Source organism: Ranitomeya imitator, chromosome 4, assembly GCF_032444005.1.
Source record: "Ranitomeya imitator isolate aRanImi1 chromosome 4, aRanImi1.pri, whole genome shotgun sequence".
In the NCBI taxonomy this organism is placed as follows: domain Eukaryota; kingdom Metazoa; phylum Chordata; class Amphibia; order Anura; family Dendrobatidae; genus Ranitomeya; species Ranitomeya imitator.
In genome coordinates, this window is record NC_091285.1 from 721,887,659 (window position 1) to 721,904,440 (window position 16,782).

At 45.1% G+C, this 16,782-nt stretch overlaps 1 protein-coding gene across 1 annotated transcript in view; it reads left to right on the top strand.

Moving 5' to 3' along the window:
• LOC138677456 (phospholipid scramblase 2-like) overlaps nt 1-16,782 on the top strand; it is a 74,730-nt gene that overhangs the window by 31,845 nt on the left and 26,103 nt on the right. The window contains exon 2 of the mRNA XM_069767612.1: nt 12,292-12,337. Within this exon, the coding sequence (XP_069623713.1) occupies nt 12,325-12,337 (13 nt within the window). The 5' untranslated portion in view covers nt 12,292-12,324. The remainder of the gene's footprint in view (nt 1-12,291; nt 12,338-16,782) is intronic.

Sequence of the window (16,782 nt, forward strand, 5' to 3'; positions counted from 1 at the left end):
CATTATGACATCAACATGTCCATGGCAACCATTATGACATCATCGCCATGGCAACCATTATGACATCATCATCGCCATGGCAACCATTATGACATAACTGTCACTATGGCAACCTTTATGACATAACCGTCACCATTGCAACCTATTATGACATCAACATCGCCATGGCAACCGTTATGACATCATCGCCATGGCAACCAATATGACATAATCATCACCGTGGCAACCGCTATGACATCATCATTGCCATGGTAACCATTGGCCTGGCGGCCTCGACCAATCAGTGAAGGGCACAGCATGGCGACGATGATGTCATAAAGGCTGCCTCGACCAATCAGCGACGGGCACAGTCTGCCGCAAATTCGCCTCGACCAATCAGCGACGGGCACAGTATCGACGTAGATGTCATAATGGTTGCCATGGCGACTATGATGTCATAAAGGTTGCCTCGACCAATCAGCGACGGGCAATGTGTGCCGTGAATTCTGGAATCATCATTGTCCATATACTACGGGGACATGCATATTCTAGAATACCCGATGCGTTAGAATCGGGCCACAATGGAGGCTTGAAAACTTCCAAGGATATAAGGCCATCTCCAAAGACCTTGGTAAGACCATGGTAGACAACCCATGCGTTACCATGCCATGTCCCTAAAAAGTAATAATACCACAATTTTGATGGTCTCAGTACTCTGAGTGCCCCTATAAGAATAATGTTTAAGTGCCCACTTAACATTTAACAATGTCCCCTAAGTAGCCTACATGTACAGCTTTCCTATACACAGTATAATGCCCCCAGAGCTCCCCTATACACAATATGATGATCCCACAGCTCCCCTATACATAGTATAATGCCCCCAGAGCTCCCCTCTACACAGTATGATGAGCCCACAGCTCCCCTATACACAGTATGATGTCACCACTGCTCCCCTATACACAGTACTGTGTGGATGGTATGGCATGGTACCCGGCCCATAGATTGTGGCCCGATTCTAACGCATCGGGTATTCTAGAATATGCATGTCCCCGTAGTATATGGACAATGATGATTCCAGAATTCGCGGCAGACTGTGCCCTTCGCTGATTGGTCGAGGCAACCTTTATGACATCATCGTCGCCATGGCAACCATTATGACATCTACGTCGATACTGTGCCCGTCGCTGAATCAGAAACGTGGGATTTCTACGTCCTTTATGACATCATCGTCGCTGTGCCCGTCGCTGATTGGTCGAGGCGAATTCGCGGCAGACTGTGCCCGTCGCTGACCAAAATTATATTTTCACATGATCTGCTGCCCTCTGGTTTTTATTAGTGTTTGTCTGATGTTTATATCACATCTAATATATAAAGCTGAATGTGTGTGTGTGTGTGTATGTGTGTATGTCCGGGATTGGCATCTGCACCGTCGCAGCTACAGCCACAAAATTTTGCACAGTCACACGTCTGGACCCTGAGAGCGTCATAGGCTATGTTGTGAGGTGAAATTTTAACCCTGCGCTTTCCAATTCACCAAACAATTTTGCCCCTATCTACATAATGGTTGAAAAAGTGAAAGGAAAAGTGTTGGAGGAGTCGCAGCTACAGCCACAAAATTTTGCACAGTCACACGTCTGGACCCCAAGAGCGTCATAGGCTATGTTGTGAGGTGAAATTTTAACCCCGCGCTTTCCAATTCACCAAACAATTTTGCCCCTATCTACATAATGGGGAAAAGTGAAAGGAAAAGTGTTGGAGGCAAATTGACAGCTGCCAGATGTGAACAAGGGGGACTTAAAGAGTGAGAGCGATGGCGCCAAAGAGTATATACCGTACAGTTGCTAAGGTGGGGCCCCGACATGGGATACTCACCACACACGGGCATATGAACACACACAAAATGCGCCACACACTACCACATGCTTGAACACATATACCACCCTCAGCACACATTTCACCACACATACACCAACCTCGCCACATAAAAGTCGAAACACAAAAGTCGCCGCTCAAAACTCGCCACGCGCAAAACTCGCCACATGCAAAAACTAGGCTCACGCAAAACTCGCCACAAGTGCAAAACTCACCTCATGGAAAACTCGCCACACGCAAAACTTGCACACGCGGAAAAATTGCCACATGCACAAAAGTTGCAACACATGCAAAAGTTGCCTCACACAAAACTTGCACATACTCAAAAGGCACCACACATAAAACTCGCCACGCACAAAACTCGCCATGCGCAAAACTTGCTGCACACAACTTGCTACACTAACCTGTCACATGCAACTCGACACACAAAAAGTTGCTACACGCATGTTGCCACACAAACTCATCTCACAAAAGTCGCTACACGCATGTCGCCACACGCAACTCAACACACACAACTTGACAAGCGAAACTCGCCCTAAAACACACACAAGTCTGGTATTATCCTTCAAAAATAAAAATCTGATTAATAAGCAGACAAACTACAAGAGCAACAAATGTACCATATAGGAAATACGGCAGCTGTCAGTCACATGACCTGTCTATTATGTGTATGTGTGAGCTAATATATACTGCCAGGGGGGAGGGCTTCCTGTTGGCTGGGGATTTATCAGGCTGCCAATTTAGCTTACAAATACTGAGGTAAAAATACTGAGCAAATAACGTGTGAACGAGGTCTAATACAGGAGGAGATGACACACAGTATATACTATATTGTTATGGACCTGGTGGTTAGGAGCACCCGAAAGGACCTGATGGTTAAACCGATACAGGACAAACTCTGGGAAGTGGGAACTCTGCTGACCGCAATCCCTAATCCTATCACACACACTAGAAATAGCCGTGGAGCGTACCAAACATGGCCTAGACGCCTCGTCACAGCCTAAGAACTAGCTAGCCCTAGAGATAGAAAATAAAGCCTACCTTGCCTCAGAGAAATTTCCCCAAAGGAAAAGGCAGCCCCCCACATATATTGACTGTGAGTTAAGAAGAAAGTCACAAACACAGAAATGAAACAGGTTTTAGCAAAGGGAGGCCAGACTAACTAAATAGACAGAGGATAGGAAAGGTATCTTTGCGGTCAGCACAAAAAACTACAAAAGACCACACAGAGTGTGCAAAAAGACCCCCGCACCGACTCACAGTGCGGAGGTGCCACTCTGCATCCCAGAGCTTCCAACTAGCAAGGCAAAATCATGAAAGCAAGTTGGACAAGGAAACAATGAACAGAAAATAACAATCGGGGACTTAGCTTCTTGCAGGAAGAGACAGGTCACCAGAAACATCCAAGAGCGAACTGAACAAGCACTAGAACATTGACAGCTGGCATGGAGTAACGAACTGAGTGGAGTTAAATAGAGAAGCCAGCCTAAGAATAACCTAGGTCACCTGTGGAAGGAACCTCAGAACCAGCAACTCCACTCACAGCCACCAGAGGGAGTCCATGGACAGAACTCGCCGAAGTACCATTCATGACCACAGGAGTGAGTTCGATAACAGAATTCACAACAGTACCCCCCCCCCTTGAGGAGGGGTCACCGAACTCTCACCAGAACCCCCAGGCCGATCAGGACGAGCCAAATGAAAGGCACGAACCAGATCGGCAGCATGAACATCAGAGGCAACAACCCAGGAATTATCTTCTTGACCATAACCCTTCCACTTGACCAGGTACTGGAGTTTCCGTCTCGAAATACGAGAATCCAAAATCTTCTCCACCACATACTCCAACTCCCCCTCGACCAACACCGGGGCAGGAGGGTCAACGGAGGGAACCATAGGCGCCACATATCTCCGCAACAACGACCTATGGAACACATTATGGATGGCAAAAGAAGCTGGAAGGGCCAAACGAAATGACACAGGATTTAGAACTTCAGAAATCTTATAAGGGCCAATGAAACGAGGCTTAAATTTAGGAGGGGAAACCTTCATAGGAACATAACGAGACGACAACCAAACCAAATCCCCAGCACGAAGTCGGGGACCAACACAGCGACGGTGGTTAGCGAAACGTTGAGCCTTCTCCTGGGACAATGTCAAATTGTCCACTACGTGAGTCCAAATTTGCTGCAACCTGTCCACCACAGAATCTACACCAGGACAGTCCGAAGGCCCAACCTGCCCTGAAGAAAAACGAGGATGGAAACCAGAATTACAGAAAAAAGGCGAAACCAAAGTAGCCGAGCTGGCCCGATTATTAAGGGCGAACTCAGCCAAAGGCAAGAAGGACACCCAATCATCCTGATCAGCAGAAACAAAACATCTCAGATATGTTTCCAAAGTCTGATTGGTTCGTTCGGTTTGGCCATTTGTCTGAGGATGGAAGGCCGAAGAAAAAGACAAATCAATGCCCATCTTAGCACAAAAGGACCGCCAAAACCTTGAAACAAACTGGGAACCTCTGTCCGAGACGATGTTCTCCGGAATGCCATGCAAACGAACCACATGCTGGAAAAACAATGGCACCAAATCGGAGGAGGAAGGCAATTTAGACAAGGGTACCAAATGGACCATCTTAGAGAAGCGATCACAAACCACCCAGATGACCGACATCCTTTGAGAGACAGGGAGATCTGAAATAAAATCCATGGAAATATGCGTCCAGGGCCTCTTCGGGACAGGCAAGGGCAAAAGCAACCCACTGGCAGGAGAAAAGCAGGGCTTAGCCCGAGCACAAATCCCACAGGACTGCACAAAAGAACGCACATCCCGTGACAAGGAAGGCCACCAAAAGGATCTAGCCACCAAATCTCTGGTACCAAAGATTCCAGGATGACCAGCTTACACCGAACAATGAACCTCAGAGATAACTACTAATCCATCTATCAGGGACAAAACAGTTTCTCCGCTGGACAACGGTCAGGTCTATCAGCCTAAAACTTCTGCAGCACCCGCCACAAATCAGGGGAAATGGCAGACAAAATTACCCCCTCTTTGAGAATACCAGCCGGCTCAGGAACATCCGGAGAGTCAGGCACAAAGCTCCTTGAAAGGGCATCAGCCTTCACATTCTTAGAGCCCAGAAGGTATGAAACCACAAAATCGAAACGGGAGAAAAACAGCGACCGTCGAGCCTGTCTAGGATTCAACCGTTTGGCAGACTCGAGATAAGTCAAATTCTTGTGATCCGTCAAGACCACCACGCGATGCTTGGCTCCTTCAAGCCAATGTCGCCACTCCTCGAATGCCCACTTCATAGCCAACAACTCTCGATTGCCAACATCATAATTGCGCTCAGCAGGTGAGAACTTTCTAGAAAAGAAAGCACATGGTTTCATCACCGAGCCATCCGAACTTCTTTGAGACAAAACAGCCCCTGCTCCAATCTCAGAAGCATCAACCTCGACCTGAAACGGGAGCGAAACATCTGGCTGACACAACACAGGGGCAGAAGAAAAACAACGCTTCAACTCCTGAAAGGCCTCAACGGCCGCAGAGGACCAATTGACCACATCAGCACCTTTCTTGGTCAAATCAGTCAACGGTTTAACAACACTAGAAAAATTAGCGATGAAGCGACGGTAAAAATTAGCAAAGCCCAGGAACTTCTGCAGGCTCTTCACAGATGTAGGCTGAGTCCAATCATAAATGGCCTGAACTTTAACAGGGTCCATCTCGATAGTAGAAGGGGAAAAAACGAAACCCAAAAATGAAACCTTCTGAACCCCAAAGAGACATTTAGACCCCTTCACAAACAAGGAATTCGCACGAAGGACCTGGAACACCATTCTAACCTGCTTCACATGAGACTCCCAATCATCTGAAAAGACCAAAATATCATCCAAATATACAATCATGAATCTATCCAGGTACTTTCGGAAGATGTCATGCATAAAGGACTGAAACACAGATGGAGCATTAGAAAGCCCGAATGGCATCACCAGGTACTCAAAATGGCCCTCGGGTGTATTAAATGCTGTTTTCCATTCATCGCCCTGTTTAATACGCACAAGATTATACGCCCCTCGGAGATCTATCTTGGTGAACCAACTAGCCCCCTTAATCCGAGCAAACAAATCAGACAGTAGCGGCAAAGGGTACTGAAATTTGACCGTGATCTTATTAAGAAGGCGGTAATCAATACAAGGTCTCAAAGAGCCATCCTTCTTGGCCACAAAAAAGAACCCTGCTCCCAATGGTGAAGACGACGGACGAATATGACCTTTCTCCAAGGACTCCTTTATATAACTCCGCATAGCGGCGTGTTCTGGCACAGATAAATTGAACAGTCGACCCTTAGGAAACTTACTACCAGGAATCAAATTAATAGCACAATCACAATCCCTATGAGGAAGTAGGGCACCGGATTTGGGCTCATCAAATACATCCCGGTAATCCGACAAAAACTCAGGGACTTCAGAAGGAGTGGAAGGCGAAATAGACAGCAATGGAACATCACCATGTACCCCCTGACAACCCCAGCTGGACACAGACATAGATTTCCAATCCAATACTGGATTATGGACCTGTAGCCATGGCAACCCCAAAACAACCACATCATGCAGATTATGCAACACCAAAAAGCGAATATCCTCCTGATGTGCAGGAGCCATGCGCATGGTCAATTGAGTCCAGTACTGAGGCTTATTCTTGGCCAAAGGCGTAGCATCAATTCCTCTCAATGGAATAGGATACTGCAAGGGCTCCAAGAAAAAACCACAGCGCCTGGCAAACTCCAAGTCCATCAAATTCAGGGCAGCGCCTGAATCCACAAATGCCATAACAGAATAGGACGACAAAGAGCAAATCAGAGTAACGGACAAAAGAAATTTAGACTGTACAGTACCAATGGTGGCAGACCTAGCGAACCGCTTAGTGCGCTTAGGACAATTGGAAATAGCATGAGTGGAGTCACCACAGTAAAAACACAGCCCATTCTGACGTCTGTGTTCTTGCCGTTCAGCTCTGGTCAAAGTCCTATCGCATTGCATGGGCTCAGGCCTATGCTCAGAGAGTACCGCCAAATGGTGCACAGCTTTGCGCTCACGCAAACGCCCATCTATCTGAATGGCCAAGGACATAGACTCATTCAGACCAGCAGGCGTGGGAAATCCCACCATGACATCCTTAAGGGCTTCAGAAAGACCCTTTCTGAAAATTGCCACCAGGGCACACTCATTCCACTGAGTAAGCACATACCACTTTCTATATTTCTGACAATATACCTCCGCTTCATCCTGACCCTGACACAAAGCCAGCAAGATTTTCTCTGCCTGATCCACTGAATGTGGTTCATCATAAAGCAATCCAAGCGCCAGAAAAAACGCATCAACATCACGCAATGCAGGATCTCCTGGCGCAAGAGGGTCGCCACGCAAGAAAGAAATAATAATTTTCACTTGTTGAACGGGATCGCCAGAGGAGCGGGGTTTCAAAGCAAGAAACAGTTTACAATTATTTTTGAAATTCAGAAACCTAGATCTATCCCCAGAAAACAAATCAGGAATTGGAATTCTAGGTTCTAACATCGGATTCCGAACTACAAAATCTTGAATGCTTTGTACCCTTGCAGTGAGATGATCCACACAAGAGGACAGACCTTGAATGTCCATATCTACACCTGTGTCCTGAACCACCCAGAGATTAAGGGGAAAAGAAAGACAAAACACACTGCAGAGAAAAAAAAATGGTCTCAGAACTTCTCTTATCCCTCTATTGAGATGCATTAACACTTTTGGGCCAGCTGTACTGTTATGGACCTGGTGGTTAGGAGCACCCGAAAGGACCTGATGGTTAAACCGATACAGGACAAGCTCTGGGAAGTGGGAACTCTGCTGACCGCAATCCCTAATCCTATCACACACACTAGAAATAGCCGTGGAGTGTACCTGACATGGCCTAGACGCCTTGTCACAGCCTAAGAACTAGCTAGCCCTAGAGATAGAAAATAAAGCCTACCTTGCCTCAGAGAAATTTCCCCAAAGGAAAAGGCAGCCCCCCACAAATATTAACTGTGAGTTAAGATGAAAGTCACAAACACAGAAATGAAACAGGTTTTAGCAAAGGGAGGCCAGACTAACTAAATAGACAGAGGATAGGAAAGGTATCTTTGCGGTCAGCACAAAAAACTACAAAAGACCACGCAGAGTTTGCAAAAAGACCCCCGCACCGACTCACGGTGCAGAGGTGCCACTCTGCATCCCAGAGCTTCCAACTAGCAAGGCAAAATCATGAAAGCAAGTTGGACAAGGAAACAATGAACAAATAATAACTAGCAGGGACTTAGCTTCTGCTGGAGTAGACAGGTCACCAGAAAGATCCAAGAGCGAACTGAACCAGTACAAGAACATTGACAGCTGGCATGGAGTAACGATCAGAGTGGAGTTAAATAGAGCAGCCAGCCTAAGACTAAACTAGGTCACCTGTGGAAGGAACCTCAGAACCAGCAGCTCCACTCACAGCCACCAGAGGGAGTCCATGGACAGAACTCGCCGAAGTACCATTCATGACCACAGGAGGGAGTTCGATAACAGAATTCACAACACTATATGCAGGGGAGATGACACACAGATATATACTATATACAGGAGAGATGACACACAGGTACATACTATATACAGGAGGAGATGACACACAGGTATATACTATATACAGGAGAGATGACACACAGGTATATACTATATAGAGGAGGAGATGACATACAGGTACATACTATATACAGGAGGAGATGACATACAGGTATATACTATATACAGGAGGAGATGACACACAGGTATATACTATATACAGGAGAGATGACACACAGGTACATACTATATACAGGAGGAGATGACACACAGGTATATACTATATACAGGAGAGATGACACACAGGTATATACTATATAGAGGAGGAGATGACATACAGGTACATACTATATACAGGAGGAGATGACATACAGGTATATACTATATACAGGAGGAGATGACACACAGGTGTATACTATATACAGGAGCAGATGACCTACAGGTATATACTATATACAGGAGGAGATGTGTTGTGAATTCTGTTGTCGAACTCCCTCCTGTGGTCGTGAATGGTACTTCGGCGAGTTCTGTCCATGGACTCCCTCTGGTGGCTGTGAGTGAAGCTGCTGCTTCTGAGGTTCCTTACACAGGTGACGTGGTTTATCCTTTGGTTGGCTGCTCTATTTAACTCCACTCAGATTGTTACTCCAGGCCAGCTGTCAATGTTCCTGTGCTGGTTCAGTTCGCTCTTGGACCTTCTGGAGACCAGTCTCTTCCTGCAAGAAGCTAAGTCCCCGTTTGTTATTTTCTGCTCATGGTTTTCTAGTCCAGCTTGCTTTCATGATTTTGTCTTGCTAGCTGGAAGCTCTGGGATGCAGGGTGGCGCCTCCGCACCGTGAGTCGGTGCGGGGGTCTTTTTGCACACTCTGCGTGGTCTTTTGTAGTTTTGTGCTGACCGCAAAGATACCTTTCCTATCCTCTGTCTATTTAGTTAGTCTGGCCTCCCTTTGCTAAATCTGTTTCATTTCTGTGTTTGTGACTTTCATCTTAACTCACAGTTAATATTTGTGGGGGGCTGCCTTTTCCTTTGGGGAAATTTCTCTGAGGCAAGGTAGGCTTTATTTTCTATCTCTAGGGCTAGCTAGTTCTTAAGGCTGTGCCGAGGCGTCTAGGCCTGTTAGGTACGCTCCACGGCTATTTCTAGTTGTGTGATAGGATTAGGGATTGCGGTCAGCAAAGTTCCCACTTCCCAGAGCTTGTCCTGTGAGTTTAACCATCAGGTCATTCCTGGTGCTCCTAACCACCAGGTCATAACAGAGATGACATACAGGTATATGCTATATATAGAAGATGACATACAGGTATATACTATATACAGGAGGAGATGACACACAGATATATACTATATACAGGGGAGATAACACACAGGTATATACTATGTAAAGGAGGAGATGACATATAGGTATATACTATATATAGAAGGAGATGACATACAGGTATATACTATATATAGGAGGAGATGACATACAGGTATATACTATATACAGGGGAGATGACACACAGCAGGTATATACTATATACAGGGGAGATGACATACAAGTATATACTATATACAGGAGATGACATACAGGTGTATACTATATATAAGGGAGATGACAAACATGTATACTGTATACTGAGGTGAAAATGAGAGGTGTGAGGTGAAAATGAAAAGTTGTGAGTGCAAAATGAGAGGAGTGAGGGAAAATAGTGGAGTGATCGGAAAATGACAGATGTGAGGTCGAAATGACAAGTGTTAGGGGGCAATGAGAGGAGTGAGGGAGAAAATGAGAGATGTGAGGGAGAAAATGAGAGATGTGATTGGGAAAATGAGAGGCGTGATGGGAAAATAAGAAAAGTGAGGTGCTATAACTAACCACAGATATTTACTATGCCCAGGCAACGCCGGGCTCTTCAGCTAGTACAGAAATATAATTGCAATCATGTTATGAGCACCAATAGGTTATATTGACAGTTAGAATGAGTTACTGCAGCAAGTCAATATTTGCAGTGTTGACCCTTCTTCTTCAAGACCTCTGCAATTCTCCCTGGCAGGCTCTCAATCAACGTCTGGACCAAATCCTGACTGATAGCAGTCCATTCTTGCATAATCAATGCTTGCATTTTGTCAGAATTTGTTGGTTTTTGTTTGTCCACCCGTCTCTTGATGATTGACCACAAGTTCTCAATGGGATTAAGATCTGGGGAGTTTCCAGGCCATGGACCCAAAATCTCTATGTTTTGTTCCATGAGCCATTTAGTTATCACCTTTGCTTTATGGCAAGGTGCTCCATCATGCTGGAAAAGGCATTTTTGGGCGCCAAACTGCTTTTGGACGGTTGGGAGAAGTTGCTCTTGGAGGATATTCTGGTACCATTCTTTATTCATGGCTGTGTTTTTAGGCCGATTCCCTTGGCTGAGAAGCAACCCCACTTATGAATGGTTTCAGGATGCTTTACAGTTGGCATGAGACAAGACTGGTGGTAGCGCTCACCTCTTCTTCTCCGAATAAGCTGTTTTCCAGATGTCCCAAACAATCGAAAAGGGTATTCATCAGAGAAAATGACTTTGCCCCAGTCCTCACCAGTCCACTCCCTGTACCTTTTGCAGAATATCAGTCGGTCCCTGATATTTTTTCTGGAGAGAAGTGGCTTCTTTGCTGCCCTCCTTGAAACCAGGCCTTGCTCAAAGAGTCTCCGCAGTCTCACAGTGCGTGCAGAAGCACTCACACCAGCCTGCTGCCATTCCTGAGCAAGCTCGGCACTGCTGGTAGTCCGATCCCGCAGCTGAAACAGTTTGAAGATCCGATCCTGGCGCTTGCTGGTCTTTCTTGGGCGCCCTGGAGCCTTTTTGACAACAATGGAAACTCTCTCCTTGAAGTTCTTGATGATGCGATAGATTGTTGACTGAGGTGCAATCTTTGTAGCTGCGATACTCTTCCCTGTTAGGCCATTTTTGTGCAGTGCAATGATGGCTGCACGTGTTTCTTTAGAGATAACCATGGTTAACTGAAGAGAAACAATGATACCAAGCACCAGCCTCCTTTTAAAGTGTCCAGTGATGTCATTCTTACTTAATCATGACTGATTGATCGCCAGCCCTGTCCTCATCAACACCCACACCTGTGTTAATGGATCAATCACTAAAACAACGTTAGCTGCTCCTTTTAAGGCAGGACTGCAATGATGTTGAAATGTGTTTTGGGGGTTAAAGTTCATTTTCTGGGTAAATATTGACTTTGCAAGTACAGTAATTGCTGTTAAGCTGATCACTCTAACATTCAGGAGTATATGCAAATTGCCATTAGAAAAAATGAAGCAGTAGACTTTGGAAAAATTAATATTTGTCTCATTCTCAAAACTTTTGGCCATGACTGTATATACACCCATTATTACTCCATATTACCCCCATTATTACTCCATATTACCCCCATTATTACTACATATTATCCCCATTATTACTCCATATTACCCCCATTATTACTCCATATTACCCCCATTATTACTACATATTATCCCCATTATTACTCCATATTACCCCCATTATTACTCCATATTACCCCATTATTACTCTATATACCCCCATTATTACTCCATATACCCCCCATTATTACTCCTCATTCCCCCATTATTACTCCATATACCCCATTATTACTCCATATACCCCCCATTATTACTCCTCATTCCCCCATTATTACTCCATATACCCCATTATTACTCCATATACCCCCATTATTACTTCATATACCCCCCATGATTACTCCATTTATCCCCATTATTACTCCATACTAGCCATCCTACAAGTCTTTCTATCACTTTGTCTTTTGTGTTTTTAGACATTTGGATCCGGTGTCTTGTGCCTCCTGCCCATGTCGTTCAAAGGTAATTTTCTTACGAGCCCCTGGTCTTACATTCACCCCTGTGTCCTGACAGTAGATTATATGATTAGACATGATCACCCTGATACTCTACGTCGTACCCCAAGTGTCCATCTGGGGATCTCATCAGTAATTGCTCTACTGATCTGGAATCCTTGTAGCCTACAAGAAAATCAGGCCTGGTCAATAGTAGGGCAGCTTGGGAGCGGACCCCCGCAATAACGGCTGGATAAAGCTGAATCCACAGCTTTCATCAGGAGAACGTTGTGAAGGGACAATAATTACATCAATGAGATCACGTTGATTGTACAGAATTGTGCATTGACATCTACTCATCTGCTCGCCTAATCCCACAAAGACCTGTCATCGTCTTCTTGACTAATGCAAAGTGTAAAGGAGTAAAGGTCGTTTAGGTGAAACTGGAGATGTTCTTCCTATTGGGTAACCTGGAGATATTCATCTCATAAAAGAAACTGCAGACAACAATATTAGAGCAAAAAGTGAAGATATCCAGCTCATGGAAGAGCCTAGAGGCATCCATCTCATGGCCGAAACTGGAGGTGTCCATTTTATAACAGAAAGTGGAGATGTTCCTCTTATGAAAGAACCTGGAGGTGACCATCTCATGGAAGAACCTGATAGCAACTCGTAGAAATATAAAAATCGGATGATGGTGCCTTGTGTAATATACAGTGGGGCAAAAAAGTATTTAGTCAGTCAGCAATAGTGCAAGTTCCACCACTTAAAAAGATGAGAGGCGTCTGTAATTTACATCATAGGTAGACCTCAACTATGGGAGACAAACTGAGAAAAACAAAATCCAGAAAATCACATTGTCTGTTTTTTTAACAATTTATTTGCATATTATGGTGGAAAATAAGTATTTGGTCAGAAACAAAATTTCATCTCAATACTTTGTAATATATCCTTTGTTGGCAATGACAGAGGTCAAACGTTTTCTGTAAGTCTTCCCAAGGTTGCCACACACTGTTGTTGGTATGTTGGCCCATTCCTCCATGCAGATCTCCTCTAGAGCAGTGATGTTTTTGGCTTTTCGCTTGGCAACACGGACTTTCAACTCCCTCCAAAGGTTTTCTATAGGGTTGAGATCTGGAGACTGGCTAGGCCACTCCAGGACCTTGAAATGCTTCTTACGAAGCCACTCCTTCGTTGCCCTGGCGGTGTGCTTTGGATCATTGTCATGTTGAAAGACCCATCCACGTTTCATCTTCAATGCCCTTGCTGATGGAAGGAGGTTTGCAATCAAAATCTCACGATACATGGCCCCATTCATTCTTTCATGTATCCGGATCAGTCGTCCTGGCCCCTTTGCAGAGAAACAGCCCCAAAGCATGATGTTTCCACCACCATGCTTTACAGTAGGTATGGTGTTTGATGGATGCAACTCAGTATTCTTTTTCCTCCAAACACGACAAGTTGTGTTTCTACCAAACAGTTCCAGTTTGGTTTCATCAGACCATAGGACATTCTCCCAAAACTCCTCTGGATCATCCAAATGCTCTCTAGCAAACTTCAGACATGTACTGGCTTAAGCAGTGGGACACGTCTGGCACTGCAGGATCTGAGTCCATGGTGGCGTAGTGTGTTACTTATGGTAGGCCTTGTTACATTGGTCCCAGCTCTCTGCAGTTCATTCACTAGGTCCCCCCGCGTGGTTCTGGGATTTTTGCTCACCGTTCTTGTGATCATTCTGACCCCACGGGGTGGGATTTTGCGTGGAGCCCCAGATCGAGGGAGATTATCAGTGGTCTTGTATGTCTTCCATTTTCTAATTATTGCTCCCACTGTTGATTTCTTCACTCCAAGCTGGTTGGCTATTGCAGATTCAGTCTTCCCAGCCTGGTGCAGGGCTACAATTTTGTTTCTGGTGTCCTTTGACAGCTCTTTGGTCTTCACCATAGTGGAGTTTGGAGTCAGACTGTTTGAGGGTGTGCACAGGTGTCTTTTATACTGATAACAAGTTTAAACAGGAGCCATTACTACAGGTAATGAGTGGAGGAAAGAGGAGACTCTTAAAGAAGAAGTTACAGGTCTGTAAGAGCCAGAAATCTTGATTGTTTGTTTCTGACCAAATACTTATTTTCCACCATAATATGCAAATAAATTGTTAAAAAAACAGACAATGTGATTTTCTGGATTTTTTTTTCTCAGTTTGTCTCCCATAGTTGAGGTCTACCTATCATGTAAATTACAGACGCCTCTTCATCTTTTTAAGTGGTGGAACTTGCACTATTGCTGACTGACTAAATACTTTTTTGCCCCACTGTATGTCTCAACAGAAAGATTAATCAATGGAGAGTAAACGTTCCCAACAGGTGTCTGTTTGACTTATACAATTGCCTTCAGTGGGTACGGAAAGTATTCAGACCCCTTTACATTTTTCACTCTTTGTTTCATCGCAGCCATTTGGTAAATTCAAAAAAGTTAATTTTTTTCTCATAAACAGAAATGTAATTATTTTTTGCCAATTTATTAAAAAAGAAAAACTGAAATCTCACATGGTCATAAGTCTTCAGCCCCTTTGCTCAGTATTGAGTAGAAGCCCCTTTTGAGCTAGTACAGCCATGAGTCTTCTTGGGAATTATGCCACAAGTTTTCCCCCCCTGGATTTGGGGATCCTCGGCCATTTTTCCTTGCAGATCCTCTCCAGTACCGTGAGGTTGGATGGTGAACGTTGGTGGACGCCATTTTAAGGTCTCTCCAGAGATGCTCCATTGGGTTTAGTTCAGGGCTCTGGCTGGGCCGGTCAGGAATGGTCACAGGGTTGTTCTGAAGCCGCTCCTTTGTTATTTTAGCTGTGTGCTTAGGGTCATTGTCTTGTAGGAAGGTGAACCTTCAGGAAAGTCCGAAGTCCAGAGCACTCTGGAAGAGGTTTTCATCCAGGATATCTCTGTACTTGGCCGCATTCATGTTTCCTTCAATGACGACCAGTTGTCCTGTCCCTGCAGCTGACAAACACCCCCATAGCATGATGCTGCCACCACCATGTTTCACTGTTGGGATTGTATTGGACAGGTGATGAGCAGGGCCTGGTTTTCTCCACACATACCGCTTAGAATTATCACCAAAAAGGTCTATCTTCTTCTCATCAGACCAGAGAATTTATTTCTCATAGTCTGGGAGTCCTTCATGTGTTTTTTTTTAGCAAACTCTATGCGGCTTTCATATGTCTTGCACTGAGAAGAGGCTTCTGTCGGGCCACTCTGCCATAAAGGCCCGACTAGTGGAGGCTGCAGTGATAGTTGACTTTGTGGAACTTTCTCCCATCTCTCTACTGCATCTCTGGAGCTCAGACTGTTGTGAATTCTGTGGCAGAGCTCCCTCCTGTGGTCACAAGTGGTACTTCGCCTGATTCTCTCTGGGAGCTTCCGTTTGTGGAGGAAAGTGGTACTGCAGCTTCTGAGTTTCCTCCCTCAGGTGATCTGGTGAGGTCGTTAGGTGCTTCTCTACTTAACTCCACCTAATGCTTTGATCCATGCTTCCTGACAATGTTCCAGTGTTGGACTTGTTTTTCCCTGGATCATTCCTGTGGCCTGCTGCTCTGCATAGCTAAGTTCTTCTTTGCTATTTGTTTGCTATTTTTTCTGTCCAGCTTGTCTAATTGTTTTGCTGGAAGCTCTGGGACGCAAAGGGTGTACCTCCGTGCCGTTAGTTCGGTACGGAGGGTCTTTTTGCCCCCTTTGCGTGGTTTTCTTTAGGGTTTTGTGTAGACCGCAAAGTTATCTTTCCTATCCTTGCTCTGTTAAGAAAGTCGGGCCTCACTTTGCTGAATCTATTTCATCCCTACGTTTGTCTTTTCATCTTAACTCACAGTCATTATATGTGGGGGGCTGCCTTTTCCTTTGGGGTATTTCTCTGAGGCAAGGTAGGCTTATTTTCTATCTTCAGGCTAGTTAGTTTCTCAGGCTGTGCCGAGTTGCATAGGCAGAGTTAGGCGCAATCCACGGCTGCATCTAGTGTTGTTTGGAGAGGATTAGGGATTGCGGTCTGCAGAGTTCCCACGTCTCAGAGCTCGTTCTATTATTTTGTGTTATTGTCAGATCACTGTATGTGCTCTGACCGCTATGTCCATTGTGATACTGAATTGCCTATCACAACATCAGACACAGTGATCTTGGGGTTCTTCTTTACCTCTCACCAAGGATCTTCTCCCCTGATTGCTCAGTTTGGCTGGATTGCCAGGTCTAGGAAGACTTCTGATGGTCCCAAACTTCTTCCATTTAAGGATTATGGAGGCCACTGTGCTCTTAGGAACCTTGAGTCCTGCAGAAATTCTGTTGTCACCTTGGCCAGATCTGTGCCTTGCCACAATTCTGTCTCTGAGCTCCTTGGTCAGTTCCTTTGACCTCATGATTCTCATTTGGTCTGACATGCACTGTGAGCTGTGAGGTCTTATATAGACAGGCGTGCGCCTTCCCAAATCAAGTC